This window comes from Fundulus heteroclitus, chromosome 20 (genome assembly GCF_011125445.2).
Source record: "Fundulus heteroclitus isolate FHET01 chromosome 20, MU-UCD_Fhet_4.1, whole genome shotgun sequence".
NCBI lineage: Eukaryota > Metazoa > Chordata > Actinopteri > Cyprinodontiformes > Fundulidae > Fundulus > Fundulus heteroclitus.
This window is the reverse complement of record NC_046380.1, coordinates 44,174,869-44,193,493: the sequence shown is the minus strand read 5'-3', so window position 1 is coordinate 44,193,493 and position 18,625 is coordinate 44,174,869. Positions and strand designations below refer to the sequence as shown.

The 18,625-nt window shown below is 40.4% G+C and overlaps 1 protein-coding gene across 1 annotated transcript; it reads left to right on the top strand.

Moving 5' to 3' along the window:
• The first annotated feature begins 73 nt into the window (after window positions 1-73).
• LOC118567278 (putative uncharacterized protein YIL100C-A) lies at window positions 74-14,206 on the top strand. The gene is made up of 6 exons (XM_036151984.1): window positions 74-111; window positions 4,654-4,714; window positions 7,448-7,555; window positions 7,827-7,885; window positions 11,369-11,393; window positions 14,141-14,206. The coding sequence occupies exons 1-6, from the start codon at window positions 74-76 to the stop codon at window positions 14,204-14,206; spliced, it is 357 nt and encodes a 118-aa protein (XP_036007877.1).
• The last annotated feature ends 4,419 nt before the right edge of the window (window positions 14,207-18,625 follow it).

Below are 18,625 nucleotides of genomic sequence, written 5' to 3'. Positions count from 1 at the left end.
CGGTCCACTGCTATCACACACACACACACGCGCGCACACACACACCCACACAAAGACACACACATGCGTACACATGTGCATATATATATATACACACACACACATTTACATTACAAACTAAAGACACATCCCCTATATCTTCATGCAAGTCAGTTGTCCTCTTCTGCCAAACTGTTAATGATGTGAAGATAAATGGTAAGACAGTGTGATGTAGGCTAATCATACAAATTAAATGTTTGCTAATGCTACTGGACCTGGCAGCTAAATGGCAATCAGTACAGTTGAAGGTTGGAATGAGAGCGGGAGTGTGTCGCCTACTGATGGGGGGGGTTAACTTGAAACTATCTCCTTTAACAGAAACAAAGAGCTGATTCTTTACATGTTTCCGTATTAATTGTTTACCTTAAAACAAAATAATACCTGTAAATATCATCTAATTTATATAATGTCTAAAAGCACTGGCTAAAACACTGTTAAGAAATCAGATCTGCTGTTTCAAATCTTAGAAATGCATATCTTGCTCCCAGTATAAAACGGAATATGTTAGGGCTCTAATCCTGTTGGTGGTCGTCAGAAACAGGATCTCAGGGCATAGTCATGGAGACAAGTTTGGAAACCCCTAGGTCTCATCAAATGGCTGATCCATTTCAATATCTGCCCTTAACTAAAAAAATAAAAATATAAATTTTCGTCGCAATCACTGAGTCTGGAAGCGGCCATTCATGGCCATATATGGTAACACCTCACTCTTGACATCTTCTGAAAGTGACGTCACAATGCGGTAATCCGAGAACCATTCTCCACGCTTTACAAGAAAATTCAAACTGTTGTACACAGCAGTGATCAACAACAATTATTTCGGATTTCGAGAGGACTTCACCATTGAAATTCGCAAGAGCTATTGTTAAAGCAACAATGCCCACGTGCATGGCAGTAGGATGTTCCAATACATTGGGGAAAAGTGAAAAAAAGATGACTTATTTCACCTTTCCAAGTCATGATCCACCACGAGTTCGTCGTTGGATTGCCAACTTGAAGAGGAATGATTTACCATCGAACTTTTGGTCAGAGAAAAAAATGGAATATTTAGCCAACATTTCAAAGAAGAATGTTTTCAAGATGACATGAGAGCAAAAATTTTCGGTAGGTTTTTCTTTTGTATAATGTAGAATTTGCGATTGATAGGCTGACCAACTGTAAAAAATGACGTCAATCAGAATCATGACGTCACAAACTGGGAGGTGGCAGTACTGTTCTGTTCTTTGATGAACATGGATGCCTCCAGTAAAGCACATTCAAATCAAAATTACTCTCAATTATAAAAACTTATCATTTATTGAACAGTAAGTAATAATTTTATATTTAAAGTACTTTCAAAAGTTTGAATTCTGAATATGACCGTATTTCTCCTTTAATCTCCATTCACAACACTTACGCTCAGTATTGCACCTTCTAAACAATTACACGGCTTAAAATACAATATGTTCTGATTGTCCATTATTCTCAGGTAATGGACTTGTGTCTGTACCTGTCCTGTTAGATCTCAGTGCTGCATTTGATACAGTTGATCACAATATTCTCCTAGAAAGACTTACATACTGTAGGGATTAAGGAACGCATTATGCTGGTTTAAATCTTTTCTATCTGACAGATTCCAGTTTGTTCATGTTAATAATAAATCTTCTTCAAACTCTAGGGTCACTCATGAAGTACCACAGGGTTCAGCTCTTGGAACAATTCTCTTTACTATATATATGCTTCCGATTGGGAAAATTATCAGACAGCATGGGATTAATTTCCACTGTTATGTTGATGACACTTAGCTATATTTATCCATAAATACTGATGAATCCAATTAATTACATTGACTACAGGCATGTCTTGATGACAACAAAACCTGAATGACTTTCCTGCTTTTAAATTCTGACAAGACAGAAGTTGTAATCTTTGGACCAGAGTCCTCAAAAAATAAACTTCTTAATCAATTACTTAATCTGGATGGCCTTAAATTGGCCTCTGGTAATAAAGTAATAATCCTTGGTGTTATTTTTGACTAAGACATGTCATTTAAATCCCATAATAAACAGGTTTCCAGGGTTTCATCTTTTCACCTCCGGAATATCGCCAAAATTAGAAACATTCTGTCCAGGAGTGACACTGAAAAACTAATCCATGCATTTGTTACATCAAGGCTGGACTATTGTAATTCTTTACTATCAGGAAGTCCACAAAATGCAGTTCAAAGCCTTCAGCTGATCCAAAATGCTGCAGCAAGAGTTCTGATGAAAATCAACAAGAGGGATCATATTTCTCCAATTTTAGCTTCCCTTCATTGGCTCCCTGTTAAATCAAGAATAGAATTTAAAATTCTTCTAACGTATACAGTCCTTAATAATCAAGCTCCATCATATATCAGAGCTCTGATTACCCCGTATGTTCCTAACAGAGCACTTCGCTCTCAGACTGCAGGTCTGCTGGTGGTTCCTAGAGTCTCTAAAAGTAGAATGGGAGGCAGATCCTTTAGCTATCAGGCTCCTCTCCTGTGGAACCAACTCTCAATTTGGTCAGTGAGGCAGACACCCCGTCTACTTTTAAGACTAGGCTTAAAACTTTCCTTTTTGACAAATCAACCTCTGTAGTTATGTTGCTATAGGCTTAGGCTGCTGTAGGACCTCAGGGTCTAATTTTCTCACTCTGCTGAGTTCTTCTCTTGTACTCCAATGTACATTGTTTGTTGTTATTTCAGATTTTAACTTTTTGCTCTCTGTCATTTTTTTCTTTATAGTAGGTACACCTGGTCTGGCATTCTGTTAGCTGTGACATCACCCAGGGGAGACAAATCATCCGCTATTACTATATAACATAGAAATGATTCCTGTATCAATGTGGGCTTCTGTGCTTTTGTGTCTCTGCTCTGTCTTCTCTAACTCCCAGTCGGTTGAGGTAGATGACCGTTCATACTGAGCCTGGTTGTGCTAGAGGTTTTCCTTCCTGTTACAGGGGAGTTTTCCTCTCCACATTTGCTTCATGCTTACTGCAAAGCCATTGGCAATGCAGATGACAATCCACTGTGGCTCTACACTCTTTCATGAAGAGTGAAGGCTGCTTGTCAAGACTCAATGCAATCTGCTGAGTTTCCTTAGATAGGAAACTTTTTGACCAATCTGTTTTATTTGAATTTGGCTATGTTAAGTGCCTTGAGATGACATGTATCAAGAATTGGAGCTATGTAAATAAAATTGAATTGAATTGAATCAATTTGGAATGTATCAAAATACATTTAAATCTGTCTAGATGGTCAGATGCTAATGGAGTTATGTGATAGAATAGAGCAAATTAAATGTGTTTGTTCTGTAAAGTGCTTTGATGTTATATTTGTTAGGGTTAGGTTAGCACTTTAAAAATAACTAGACCACCTCTGGAACCTGACTGAACACCTCAGGTGATTGACAGGTTGCTACAACTCTAAGGCTGTCAAAATAATTAACATCTTAATATAATCTATTCTGTAAACAATATATTAAGTAAGTTCATTTGCATCAAAATTGACATAAACCAATACTCAGCCCCTCCCTTCCCTGTGGTGGGAACATTCATGGCTGAGCATTAAACAGTGAGCTGCTGTAAGTTTAAAACTCTGCTAACATGGAGAGTATGTTTAGAGACAAGCCTCTGCAGTGTAGTAGTAAATCTCCATCACGGACCATGGACTGACAGGTGGGTGCTGCTGTGGGAAATATAGGAATTTGTCACAAGAATTAGCCAATAAGTGCACTCAGATAGTCAGCATGGAGCGTAACTACAACCAAGTATGCAGCCGTCTTTAATGTTTCTCCTATGCTGAGTCGTCACTCTTTCAGCTCAGAGTCACCTACGTTTGCACGCAGGTAAACTAACCCTACCGCCAGGTGAGAGAGCTCAGAGTTATATTTCTGCGTTTTGTAAACGGGCTCAATTTTTGAGAATGGCTGCACTAAAAAGTCCCATTGAGTCGGGAACACTGTGCGTCTCATGGAACATTAAAGAGAAATGCTTATAAATGACAAGCTAGTTATCCCCAACAGAAATAGTATTGGTTGTGTCGGGAGCACTGGATATAACGGGATAAATGCATCCTTTGTCAGTTTTTTTCTGTTGAGTTACAACAGACAAAGGACGCATTTGTTTATTTCACATGGTGCCCTGATTAATTCAATATATGCCGGGAACGTTTGCTTCATACAAATATGAGGATCATCACATCTGTTTATACTCGATTATTATTAACATTAAAGCTCAATGCAGCACGTTCTCAACACGTAAATGCCTCTGTGGTCATTTTCAGGTGTCTTACAAAAATATAATTTGTACACTAGAACCACATTCACCCAATCGCTCTCACTAATGCGCGCACGTTCATACACCTATACGCAGCCTGGTAGGCAACTTGGGCACTGATCTCTATTTATTCACTGGAAAGCTGATTTGCCCGAAAAACTGAAGTCATTGGCCGCCACCTTGCTACTCCCTACTCTGACAGAATCCCATAGGATTTGGTTGCAACAACAAGCAGTTTTCTGGCTGTGTGAAAACGTTTCACAGGTAATTCTACAGTCAGTGGATGTACTAACACTATCAACTACTTGGAAATGATGTGCTGAAATATTTTACATGTTATTCATATTATATATATATATATATATATATATATATATATATATATATATATATATATATATATATTAGTGCTGTCAAACGATTACAAATTTTAATCGCGATTAATCGCATAATGTCGATAGTTAACTCGAGATTAATCGCAAATTAATCGCATATTTTATCCTTTTATTTCTGAAAGTGTAATAGCCTGTTTGGGCATTTTAATATGCAATTTTGCAATAAATGACACTAATAAAATACATGCTTGTACAAAAAATATTTTTATTTTGTTATTTTTCAAGCACTTTTCAGAATTGGAATGAAAACATCCTGATGCCAAATGTTAAACTCTGGACTATAATGGCTATATGACTAATCATGACGCCCTGATGTTTACACAGTGTGTAAACAAATTTGTAAATAAATACCTGTTTTCATGCCGATATATTTTCTTTGCCTCTTAAACAAAGATAGACATGGTATTATGCATAAACATATAAATTAATAAAAATTGTAAATTTCAATAGTCATAAGTTTTGTTAATTTCCTCTCTCTCTCTCTCACACACACACATTTAATTCTGAGCTTTCACACCAACAACAATAATTTCTTTGAATATTTTTGCTTGCTGTTTCTATCCATATTCATAGAGTTTAAGGCTGGAAAAAGGTTTTAAATTTCCAGGTCATTCCAGTCTTACACTTTGCTTGCAACTGGGCAGGAGCTTAGCACCCTGAAAGAGACTGTTTAGCAACTGAATAGTAACTCCAGGCAGTGTTGTAGTACTCGAGTCCGAGACTCGAACTCGAGTCCGAGTCATTAGCTAAATTTAGAGACTCGTGACTTGACTTGGACTTGAGCACTGATGACTCGAACTTGGACTTGGACTCCTACATTCAGATCATTCTGACTCGGAGATTGAGAAAAAGACTCGACTTTTTTTATATATCATTAGGCTATAATTTTAATATGTCATTAGAATATTATTTGGTGTATGATTTTAATATCTAAATGTCATACCGCGCACTTGACGTCACCATCTCATGAGCAACGCCCCTTGCCGCTAAGCTAGGGCAAACAGTGTGAGAGCACACGTTGCAACCAGCCATTACACATGCAACAGATACAACGATATGACCGACTTTACAACTGTTAAACTTTCACAAAAGGATGTCCAGGCGCCCATTTTACTGGTAGAACTGTGGAACAACATACCAACGTTCAGCTCAAACGATGGCTTGAGTGTCGAGGGCTCGGAAAGACTGGAAAACGGGCCGAGTTGATAGAAAGGTAAGTCGTTGTTTTTCTCCTGCTTGGCGTTCATGGCGTCATCGGCCGTTTTTTTTTTTTTATGTTTGTAGTCACTGTCCAGGAATCGGTATAAATTTTCCGGCCCGCTGAACAATTTAGTCCGGCCCGGTGGCCAAATGCATTATCATTATCCAACGGCTGTATCTCCTCGCTGCATCGACCGATCTGCACCAGATTTGTTGTGAGTAATGGGGGAACGCTGCCGAACACGTTCGTGGGAATCGCCCTGTGGACGGGCGAGGAAAATGCGTGACAGCATCTGCGGTGGCGGGCGGCCGGAGCTGCGGCGGTGCGCGAACCCGGCCGGCCGGCCGGCACCGCGGCAGTGGCCAATAGGCCAGAATGCGCTTGGCTGCGAGGGCCGATCGACGCCGCTTGCGGCTTTAACATCCTTCATATGCGGCCTATCAGCGTACCTCGAGTCGCTGTTGCACGTTCTATAACAACAATGTTTAAAAACCATGGTTAGGAGACGTCTTAGACTTGGAAAAAGCAGTCGTTTTACCAAGTAAAACCAAGGGTAACTACAGCGAAAGAGTTATTAGTGCAATGGAATGTTACTGCTTCATGTCATACATCACACGTCACGGCATGTTCCTACAACGAACTTGGATCAATAGTGACTCGACTCGGACTTGACTCGGATGAGTAGTGGACTCGACTCGGACTCGACTCGTTTTTTTTTTAATGACTTGGACTTGACTCGGACTTGGAGACTCGAACCTGGACTCGGACTCGAGGCATAGTGACTTGACTACAACATTGACTCCAGGTACTTCGTTTGGCAACGTGATTCATCCTTGGTTTGTCAAATACAGAGACAACAAATTATTAAGCATTAAAGTACGGTTTATGGGTTGGGGTATCTGCAATGTTATCAACGTGTAAAAGCTCATCTTTAAAACCAATCTCTGCTTAAAATGGTGATCTGGACCATGTAATCTACTTTCAGCAGTTATCACCGGTTATTGCTACGCTGCAGAAACTTCAGAAAATACGTGCAGAGTTGCTCTGTCTGCCTTTACTACCATCGGCTCCTATGGCGGAGGGATATTTCAGCTGGATACGCTCAACTGTAGTGCAGGCAGGTCTCATAATAACACCTATTTCGTCACTTATGTTAGAGCCCAAATAAGCGATTTCACTTTCAGAAACCTGCCCAAAAAACCGCAACCCGTGACTCATGAAATTTAGAAGCGCTTTTAGAAAAAAGAAGCCCAAAGTCGCATGTGTCCGAGGGTAAAAGAAACTTTGCGCTCACTGTTGGCAAAAGTGAGCGCAGCGCGGGTCTGTCTTGCTACAGTTTTCTAGCACTCTTGAAACTACGGAAAGCACCGAGGGTAAAAGAAACACAGTCCAGAGAGCGCGGCGGGGGGAAAAACATTAGGGAACGGTGTGTGTGTGTTTTGACGCGCGACAAAACGGCGACAAAAAAAATTGTTGGTGTTAAAATGGGTTTACGTTAACGCCGTTAATAACGCGGTTAACTGACAGCACTAATATATATATATATATATATATATATATATATATATATATATATATATATATATATAATATATATATATATGTATGTACATATATATATGTACATATATATATATATATATATAGCTCTCTCTCTCTATCTCTCTCTCTCTATCTCTCTCTATCTCTCTACTATATATATATTATACTGTATATGTAGAGATATATATCTATATTAATATATGTATCTGTTATATATATCATATATATATATATATCTAATTATATATTATCGTATCTATATGTGTGTTAATCTGTGTGTATTAGCTATTATGTGTGTCTATATATGTGGTGTATATATGTGTATATGTAATACTTGTGTATATGTGTATATATATATTTATATTATATATATATGTACTATGGTATACTATATGTATATATATATATATATATATGTATATGTGTATATGTATATACATTTTAAAAGTTTTAAGCCCCCCCCCCCCCCCCCGAACATCAGAAAATCCTCGTTATTCGATGCTGTAGCGCACATATTCCCTAGTTACTGGGGGAAAATAGGGAGTACCAATATGGCGGCTGATGGCTTCAAAGCGACTCATTCTAACAGCGGCTATTAGCAATCCAGTGAATAATACATATTGGTGAACTTGCGGTTAAGTACCTTACACAGGGGCACATCAACATTTGACATTTGCCCCTGAATGGATCAGAAGCAGATCCCAAATGTAATAAAATTAAAATTTTAGAAAGTTCCGCGCAAAAATATTTTAAACTCTGGCAGATCTAGATTTTAAAGAGATTTTCGTTCAATCAAGATGTAGGAAGGAAGAATCGCTGGAAACCATCAAAAGATAACTATGTATACATTTACACAATAGAGACAGAAACATAAAAAGAGAGACAGAAAGATGGATAAATAAGAGAAAGGTTAAGAGAGATAGAAGCCCCCACCCCCTCACCCCAAGACAAAATTTATAGGGGAAACACAGGAGCTCATCATCAAAGACAAATCGTCAAAAGGTTCAAAAAGCTGTTTGCTCTACAAATATAATAAAATGTAAAAAAAAGTTTTGAGATTTTTGAAAATAGTATAAATAGTTTTCTATATGTCATCTTTAAATAAACCGTAAATTAGAAAAGGTAAGTTATGTTATTTTAATCTGATATGCCTTTTAGGCCTGGACGATATATATATTAAAAAAAACATATCAATAAAATAGAAATCATATTGATCGATATCGATAATTATCAACAAATTCAAAACATATTTTAATCTTTTGAGCAATGCTATTTTAATTTTCAATAAAAAACAACTACTTAAATGAAAACAGCTTTTAAATCTTAGGGTGTAGTCACAGCAGAAAAGTCCTTTGGTCTGCTCGTTTGGTCTCTGCGCCCTGAATCTTAGGATCACGTTTTGTAGATGTGATTTTCAAAGGTTTGCGCATTATAACATAATTTTGGAACTTCTTGCACATTTATAATAGTCCACATGTAGATGGATATCTCTGACAACAAATACATTTGTATGTGCTTTGGCCTTTCATCCTCCTTTTACATCATTAAACATGATTATTGCTTAAAACCCCAACCAATGTGGAGGTTTGAGAAAACCCTGTTTTTTTATGTTTGCACGTGTACATGGCAAAACGGAGTTTTAGGGTCTTGTGCATCAGAGTCTAACAAAAAATGTGGAGCTGGCTCATATGTGGGACGATTGTTACAGACTTGGCTTGTCAGGATGCAGCTTGTAGGCTGCATGCTGAGCCTCCCTTCCTCTCTCTCCCCGCACAACCTGATTGGTTTCACCTGTCAGGCTGCAATCATCACTGATTGATGTAGGTGTTCCCTACTGGTCAGTCTCTCCGCACTCCTCCTGTCAGCCAGCTTCTGCACCCTTCTCTCGTCATCATCATCCACAATGTTCAATAAACTCTTTAAAGAACTTGCTCTGTGTGTGCGTGCTGTGTCCGGGTTCATCCTAAGACAAATCATGACATGGCCATGCAGTGGAGGAAAAATGAATGCCATCACAGAGGTGTGGATTCTTAACTTTGGTTTTGACGCTTTTCGCAGTTGGGCCCAGCTGCTTCAATACGGTAATGTTCAAAGGAGAAAGAGCGCTTGGAGGACAGCTATTTTAAACTATTTGAATAAAAAGGGGAATGAGGGGAAGATGGAGCGGGAGATCGACAGGCGGATTGGTGTGGCGTCTGCTGTGAAGCGGGCGCTGTACTGATCCATTGTGGTGAAGAGAGAGCTGAGCCAAAAGGCGAAGCTCTCGATTTACCGGTCGATCTACGTTCCTACCCTCATCTATGGTTGCGAACTTTGGGTCGTGACCGAAAGAACGAGATCCCGGATACAAGCGGCTGAAATGAGTTTTCTCCATAGTGTGTCTGGGCTCTCCCTTAGAGATAGGATGAGGAGCTCAGTCATCCGGGGAGGACTCAGAGTAGAGCCGCTGCTCCTCCACGTCGAGAGGAGCCAGTTGAGGTGGCTCAGGCATCTGATTAGGATGCCTCCTGGACGCCTCCCTTGTGAGGTGTTCCAGGCACATCCCACTGGGAGGAGGCCCAGGGGAAGACCCTGGACCCGCTGGAGGGACTATGTCTCTCAGGCTGGCCTGGGAACGCCTTGGGATTCCCCCGGAGGAGCTGGCCCAAGTGGCCGGGGAGAGGGACGTTTGGGGCTCCCTACTGAAGCTGCTACCCCTGCGACCCGACCCCAGATAAGCGGACAAAACGGACGGACGGACGAATAAAAAGGGACCACATTGGTTAATTTTAAGGATTCTGATTGGCTGACATAGGCTTTAGCTTTGCAGTACACTTGCCCCTATGTGTTGGGAATTTATAAAACAATGTTGAGCAGCGTATTTGTGCAGGTTCATATGGATGAAAACCTTTCTGTAAACAATTCAATGAGTACAATATAATTTTTAAAAACGATGTGGGGAAGATAATAGGGTTAATAGTCTGAAATAAAATTCCTTTCATTCTTTCATTCAAATTATTCACTTTTATAAAGACCTGGCAACATGTGTACAAGGCGCAAGAAAGTGAAATATGCAGTCAAACCTCAGAAAAAATGGGGGGAAAAATCCCAAAATAAACAAGCGGAAGGTAAGAGGTAGGACTGAGGGCCGTAGGGCCTGTCTCTTCAACACGAACACACACGCGCACACGCACACACACACACACACACACACACACACACACACACACACACACACACACACACACACACACACACACACAATGTTTCACATATGCTTCCATTAAAAGTGTTCTAGAGCTGCCCAGTCCTAAAAATAGCTCAAAGAAAGCAGGTGTGTGCGTGTGCAGGATGAGCAGGGGTGGGGTACATGTGTGCGTATGTGTGAGTGGGTATGTATATAGCCCTGAGGGTGGATGGGTGTGTATCTATGCTTGACCTACTGACCTCAGCCAACATTTTCAGCTCCCTTCTGTCTACAGACAAACTCCCAAATCAATACCTCTCCTGCTGCCAGGCATGATATGCAAATAAGCAACGCATTTCATTAAAAATTATGCGCTTGCAACAATAGGAAGGCCCAAGACTCTAACTGTTACTCCTTAAGAAATCTTCAAGATATTCAACCCCCCCCCCCCCCCCCACACACACACACACACACACACACACACACACACACACAGAAAAGCAATTGGCATGGCCAGACCAGATGGAAGCTATTTGTCTGACAACTGACAACAAACAGACTCTGAAACATGCGTACTTGAGTAATACGATGTATAGACAAACAACCACAGCGAAAAATCGGCTTAGTGTCTCAGAGTTAAAGTTGCACCTAGAGTCATCTTTGGCACCGTTCTCCAGCTTTATTCAAACTTTACTTCAAATGGAATTAAATCTTAAAACGTGATCTTGATGAAAAACTGTTTGTCAGCCATATTTACCTGTGCATTGCAAAGGTTTTCAAACCTTTTAAACTATTCTACAGTTTTCATCTTGACAGCACAAACTTCAGTGTATTCTTTTGGGATTTTACCTGATACACAGTTATATATACACAGCTGATCATGGCGCGAACAAGAGCCCAGCTGAAAAACTCCTCCATATACATTAATGAGGACTTTTCAGAGAGTGTGAGGAAGAAGAGAGCAGAGTTGTTACCTGCTCTAAGACAGGCAAGAGAGAGAGGTGACTATGCAGTCATAAGTTATGATCGCTTGATTGTTAAACCCAAAAGCAGGGATTGAAGGTGGAAACATGCAATATGATGGCATCACATTGTTAACTATGCTATAAGGTACCTCAAACAAACTCATGGATCTAAATCTACCTAAAAAAAGGTATGAGAATTGCTCATATTAATGTAAGGAGCTTAAGAAACAAAGTACATTGATTATACAGTTATATTCATAAGGAAAGAATAAATATTATGGCTGTATCTGAGACCCATTTGGATCAGACAATTGTTGATAATTGTGTGGCTATATCTGACTACAATATTTATAGATGTGATCGGAATCTCTTCGGAGGTGGAGTTGCTTTTTACATACAAAGCCAAATCCCTGCTAAGATTAGGACAGACCTAATGGTTCCCACTGTTGAATGTTTATGCTTAGAAGTACATATTCCTTTTTGTCGACCAATTATTGTTGGATGCATCTATAGGCCGCCAAATTCGAGTGCACTTTATGTTGATGAAATGTGCTCTATTCTATCAAACATGTCTAATTTGGGTTATGAGATGCATGTGTTGGCAGATTGTAATATTGACTGGCTTTCAAAAACTTGTCATTTTAAGAAAAAGCTAAAAAGTGCATCAAGAATTTGTAATCTTAAACAGCTTGTCAAACAACCAACTAGAATATTCTGTAATGAATTTGGGCATATGTCCTCAACATGCATTGATCACATATTCACAAACCATAGCTCTAGGTGCTCTCAGGTAGTTTCAGTTCCAGTTGGTTTTTCAGATCACAATATAGTGGCATTAGCCAGAAAAGGTAAAGCGCCTAAAAGTGGGCCAAAAATAATACTTAGAAGAAGCTATAAAAATTTTAGGGTGGAGGAATTCATCAGTGATTTGAAGGAGATAGATTGGAGCCTTGTGCTATGTATAAAAGATGTCGATATGGCTGTTAAATTATTCAGTGATTTGTTTCTCTCAGTTGTAAATAAGCATGCACCACTTAAAAAGTTTACAGTAAGAGCAAACAAAGCCCCATGGATTGATGATGAGCTTAGACAGAGCATGGCATATAGGGACTCCCTGAAAAATGAAGCCTGTGTTTTAGGCAAAGTGGCATTTCCTGTGAAATGGAAAGCTTATTGTAAAGAGAGAAATAAAGTGACTACGCTAAATAGAAAGAAAAAAAGGGATTATTATAGAAAGTCGATAGACCAAAAGAAAAATGATGGTAAACAACTGTGGAATACCTTAAATTGGTTAATGGGCAGAAGTAAAATTAAGACACCAGCATTTTTAGAAGTAAATAGACTTTTTTTAACAAAAGGCAAAGATATTGCAGACCATTTTGGTAAATATTATTATGATAAAATATATCATTCATTCATATATCATTCATTCATATATCATTCATATTTGTATCATTCATATAAGTTAATGAATGATACAAAGTGTTACAGCAATCTGGGCACTTCATCTCAAATAATCAATGATTTGATTGTTAAGAATAAAAACTGTCATTTCACATTTCAATTGTTAAGCACAGAGAAAGTTAAAAGTTTGCTTCTAAGTTTACATGAAAACAAACCATCAGGAATGGATGAGATTGATGGCAAATTACTGAAAATGGCTGCAAGTGTGATAGCTTCACCAGTCTGCCATTTGTTTAATCTAAGCTTGACAGAAGGGGTCTTCCCTCAAATGTGTAAATCTGCTAAAATACTTCCTCTTCCAAAAACTACCAATGTTAGCCTCTCGGCAGTCAATAGTAGGCCCATTAGTATTCTGCCTATACTTAGTAAATTGCTGGAAAGGGTTGTTTTTGGACAGATTTCAACATATTTAAACTGTAACAAATTGATTTTTGAATCACAGCATGCATATAAGGAAAATCACTTGACATGTACAGCTCTTACAGAAATGACGGAGAATTGGTTGTTTAGCATAGACAAAAAATTGATAGTTGGTGCAGTGTTTTTGGATTTTAGTGCTGCATTTGATTTAGTGCATCATCAATTGTTACTGGAAAAGTTATTGGCATACAGATTTGGTGCCACTCCTCTGAAATGGATACAAAATTATTTAGCATCTAGATCACAATTTGTGTTTTTTAATGGAAGCTTTTCATTGCCTCAACAAATGCAGTGTGTGTGTGGTGTACCACAAGGCAGTTGCCTAGGACCATTGCTGTTCTCGATTTTTATTAATGACATGCCATTTGTCCTAAAAAGGTGCAACATAACTCTTTATGCAGATGATTCTACACTTTACTTTGCAGCAACAAAGATATCTGTAACGAACAGGAGTCGGACCCAAAAACTACCCGAAAACAGGTCAGTGGCGTTACGAGGTTTGTTTATTTAAAGGAGAGGGAAAGTGGGGCTCTCGGGACGCGCTGCTTGCGTCTTGCCGGCCGGCAATCTCCTGGAGACAAGGAAACAGGTTAGTGACCAGCGGGGCAGACGTGAGAAAACAGCAAAGCTGGATCACTAACCTGATTGCGGGCTGGATTGTTCGGGGAAGGTGGTTTTGGAGATGAGAGGCGTCCGCAGACAGTTGAGGCCGGCAGGCAGAGTCCGTATGGGGTAATCCAGGGCCGTTAATCCAAAGACAGTCCGGGTTCATTAACGTTGGGGCGAAAGATCCAGCAGTAGGGATATCCGAGGTCGGGTTCAGGTTCGGTCCAGGTTCGGCACACGGGGAGACAGTCCAGGGGGAAGGGTTTCCAGACAGACAGGTATCGGACAGACAGGACCAGAGAGGGCTTCGGCAGGCTCGGGAAAACAGAAGACAGGTCAGGTCGGCAACAGACAGGCAGGAATCGACTAACAGGCTTGAAGGTACTCGGCAAAAGGCTAGAGACGTTCTGGCACTGGAGACTGAGATTGACGGGGCTTTTATGCAGCTGGAGACAGGTGGAGCCAGTAACGTTTAATTGCAGAGAGGTGGAGACTGAGCAGGTGAGTAAAAAGGGGAAATGGATCAGCTCCAGTGCCAGAATCATTACAATATCAGAGTTAAAAGAAACACTGCAGTTGGATTTGCAGGTGCTTCTGGCCTGGATTAAGGAGAACAGCCTAACCTTGAATGTTTCAAAGACAAAGTGTATGTTATTTAAAGCTAGGAATAAAAAAATTGATGATAAACTTGATATTGTGCTAAAGGATATGGACATAGAACAGGTTCAAGAGGTGAAACTTCTTGGAGTAACATTTGATGAGCAGCTATCCTGGGCAAAACATGTAGATACGGTGGTTAAAAAGATGGGAAGAAATATGTCTTGCATTAAAAGATTCAGATCTTTCATGACTTCAGCCTAGAATTTTGGTGATTAAATCGTTAGTGCTGTCTCACCTGGACTACTGCTCTGTGGTATGGTCAGGTGCAGCTCAGAAACATCTGGCTAAACTACAAACCGCACAGAACAGAGCGGCCAGGCTGGCACTGGGACTGCCCTGTGTGTGGACTCAGAGCTCTGCTGAGCTGCATGTGCGTCTGTCGTGGCTCAGAGTAGAGGAGAGACTGAAATGTAATGTTTTGTGTTTCCTGTGGAATATTATTGTTTGTGGAAAACCTTCTCTTTTGTTCAGCTTGTTACGTTATGTGAGAAATGAGCACAATTATTCAACCAGGCAGGCAGCTTCTGGTCATTTGACTCGACCCATTCCAAGAACACAAGCAGTGTGCAGGTCTGTGCTGTTCAGAGCTGTGACTCTGTGGAACAAACTGCCACATAAAATCTTGACTGCTACTACGAAAGGCGCATTTAAAACACTTTTAAAAAATATATACTTTGTTGAAAGCCTTAATATTTCAATAATTGTGTAACAGATTGTACTGTAATATGAAATAAGTTGAAATGTATAGTTGTTCTTATGATGTGATTATTTGATATGTTTTGTGTTTTTGTATAATTTTAAAAGGACCCCAGGAAGAGTAGCTGTCAAATTACTGACAGCTAATGGGGATCCAAATAAATAAACAACTAAACACCAAGACAAAGTAGCACATAATTGTGAAGTGAAAGGAAAAAATACTTTTTACCAATAAAAATGGGGGAAAATCAAAATGGGGGACATGCATTTGTATTCAGCCTCTAAAAATTAACAGTTTGCTGAACTACCTTTGCTTTAGTTACAGCTGCAAGGTTTTCGGATTATGTCTGCCAAATCAAGAGATGTAAAATAGTTAGACTGGATTGGACCATCTGTAATTATTAATTTTCAAATGGGTTATATTTTGACAAGGCCATTCCAGCATATAAAAATGTTTTTATCTAAACCATTCCATAGTATTGCTGGGAGGTAAAACCACAGCAATAAGTACTTTACAGCCTCCATCAGGTTTTGTTTAAGAAATGTACTGTATCTAGCTCAGATTTCCATAGGTGTTAACCAGCTTCCCATTTCTTGCTAAAGAAAAGCAGCCCAACACGCTGCTACCACCACCTTTTGACAGTGGATTTGTGTTTGTCACCTTTACATCAAGACCAGTGCCCGTATTCACAAAGATTCTCAGAGTCTTCTCAGAGAGCTCTTGTCTTAGCCTAAAAATTTCTACCAAGGAGTCTTAGCTTAAAAGGGATTCAGATCGCTGCTGAGAGCAACTCTGAGTAAGAAAATTACAAAAAAGATTTATCTTAGTGAGGAGATATGTTGACCCTATTGCCAGGTCTGAGGCTGTCTTTCAAGAGCTGTGATTGGTTGAAAGCACAAGAAAAAAAAACATGAATGCGTTGCTAGTAATGAAAGGAAAGAAATTAGATTAAGAGATGTGTTGTGTTTATGAAAACTAGCAAAACTTAGTTTGTCACACAGTATTAAAATGTTTTAAAGCACCTTTTTTAGATCCTCATCATTATTTTGATTAGCTTATTTTTACTCATCAGTCATTTTACTACCTTATGTTTTTGATATTAATGCGCACACACCCGTCAGCATTTTACTGGGATTGCCTGCTTGTATAAAGCGGTTGTTGTCATGATTTTGTCTTGGATGAACCAGGACACAGCACACACACACAGAGCTGATTTCCAGAGTTTATTAAAGCAGCAGGAAGTGGATGATGAAAACCAGAGTCCATTTACCAGACTAGGTTGAAGGGGTGCAGGAACTGGCAGATGAGAACAGATGTCAGCAGGACCAGGAGACGAGCAGGACCAGGAGACAGGCATGATGGTCAGAGGACTGCAGAAGAACCAGTCATCAGGGAGAGACTAAGGGGAGTATATATAGTGGTGTGAGCAGGTGGAATGAGTCCAAGATGGACCCATGGCAGAAATGGTCCACGGTGTGCCTCTCAATTCTTTCTGTTGAGCACGTAGAAGACATCTACTTTTTCGGATTTACGATACTTGGATTCCTCTTTTTTGGTTTCGGAGGATATTTAATGTATCAACAACTTCAAAAGCTGCTGGCGGTCAACATGGCCTTGATCAGACTGGAACGAGACAGGCATGATGGTCAGAGGACTGCAGACGAACCAGTCATCAGGGAGAGACTAAGGTGAGTATATATATTGATGTGAGCGGGTGGAATGGGTCCAAGATGATTGCAGCCTTCCAGGTGTTCCCAATCAGGGCTGCACTGGAGAAGGAGCCAGAAATTGTTCAGAATGCAGCCTTCAGGCTGCATCATGACAGTTGTATTTGGCAAAATGACTAACATGAAATGGAGAAACAAAATGGAAAAACCGAACAGCAGCACACATGTCCAGTCATCTCAGGGAGGAGTGTTGAAAGTTAAATTGGTCCCCGGATCACGTCAAAGTACACAAAGTTTAAAGCATACTGCTGCAGATCAAGCTGCCTTTTACTATGCACATCTTGTTGGCTGGAAAGTGAGCACTCCGTGCAGTAATTAAAGCGATGAGATGGCATCACACAAGCAAACAGATAACCATTTAGGCTACTAAAATTAACATGCAATATAGAGGATGTTTTTTCACCACTTCATATATATATATATATATATATATATATATATATATATATATATATACTTTATTCTCCACTTTTTATTCATGATTATCCAGAATGTTTGTATTTATTCTCCATAAAATAGGTATTACGCGTGCTCGTCACATAATTGGCATGTGGGACAACTAATACATATCTGATCTGTTGAGTAGGACAAGATGTTGTTATCCCAATAGATACCTAAGGCACAGACGAGACACTGTGGCCATCAAGTGGGTGATGGCATCCCTTGGGTTCTCAAGTGGGCGCCCTCCTTCTTGGGTGTTTCGCTGATAGGCCCACGACACCTCCAGAGGGTTCAGCAATAAATCCCAGCATCCCGGGTTCACTCCCATCAACCATCACACACTTGAGCCCCAGGCCAGGTCCTTCTTCTTGGTCCACAGCCACTGGCTCCCCTTTTCAGCGGCCTTAGAGAGGTCCTTGATTGCCTGCCTGTGAGCCTTCCCTCGCACCCCCATCTCCCTGAGTAGCCTAGATGTTGAGCTGGCTATGAATCCCCTGCAGCCTACTTCCACCGGGCGTACCTTCACGTTCCATCCTTGTTGTTGGGCTTCTGCTGCAAGATTGGTGTATCTCAGCTTCTTCCGCTCAAAGGCTTCCTCTACGGCACCCTCCCAGGGTACCGTGAGCTCAATGATGTACACCAGCTTGAGTGAGTAAGACCACAGAACGAGGTCTGGACGCAGGTTAGTGGATGCAATTTCCGGTGAAAAGCACAGCTTTTTGTCAAGGTCTGCCAGCATTTTCCAGTCCTGTGCTCTGCTCAGCTGCCCAATGTCAGCACTACTGGTGATGGTGAAGCTGGCTTGACCCTCTCGAACAAAAACTGTTGGCTGCCGGTGGGATGGAGGCGGGGGTAGCGCATTTGCACTCATCCGCTGGCATTCCAGCACTGCTGCAAGACTTCTGAGCACCTGGTTGTGTCGCCAGGTGTAGCCACCTTGAGTAAGGATGGTCTTGCATCCCACTAAGATGTGCTTTAGTGTTGCTGGGCTTGGGCACAAGGAGCATGTGGGGTCGTCGCCATA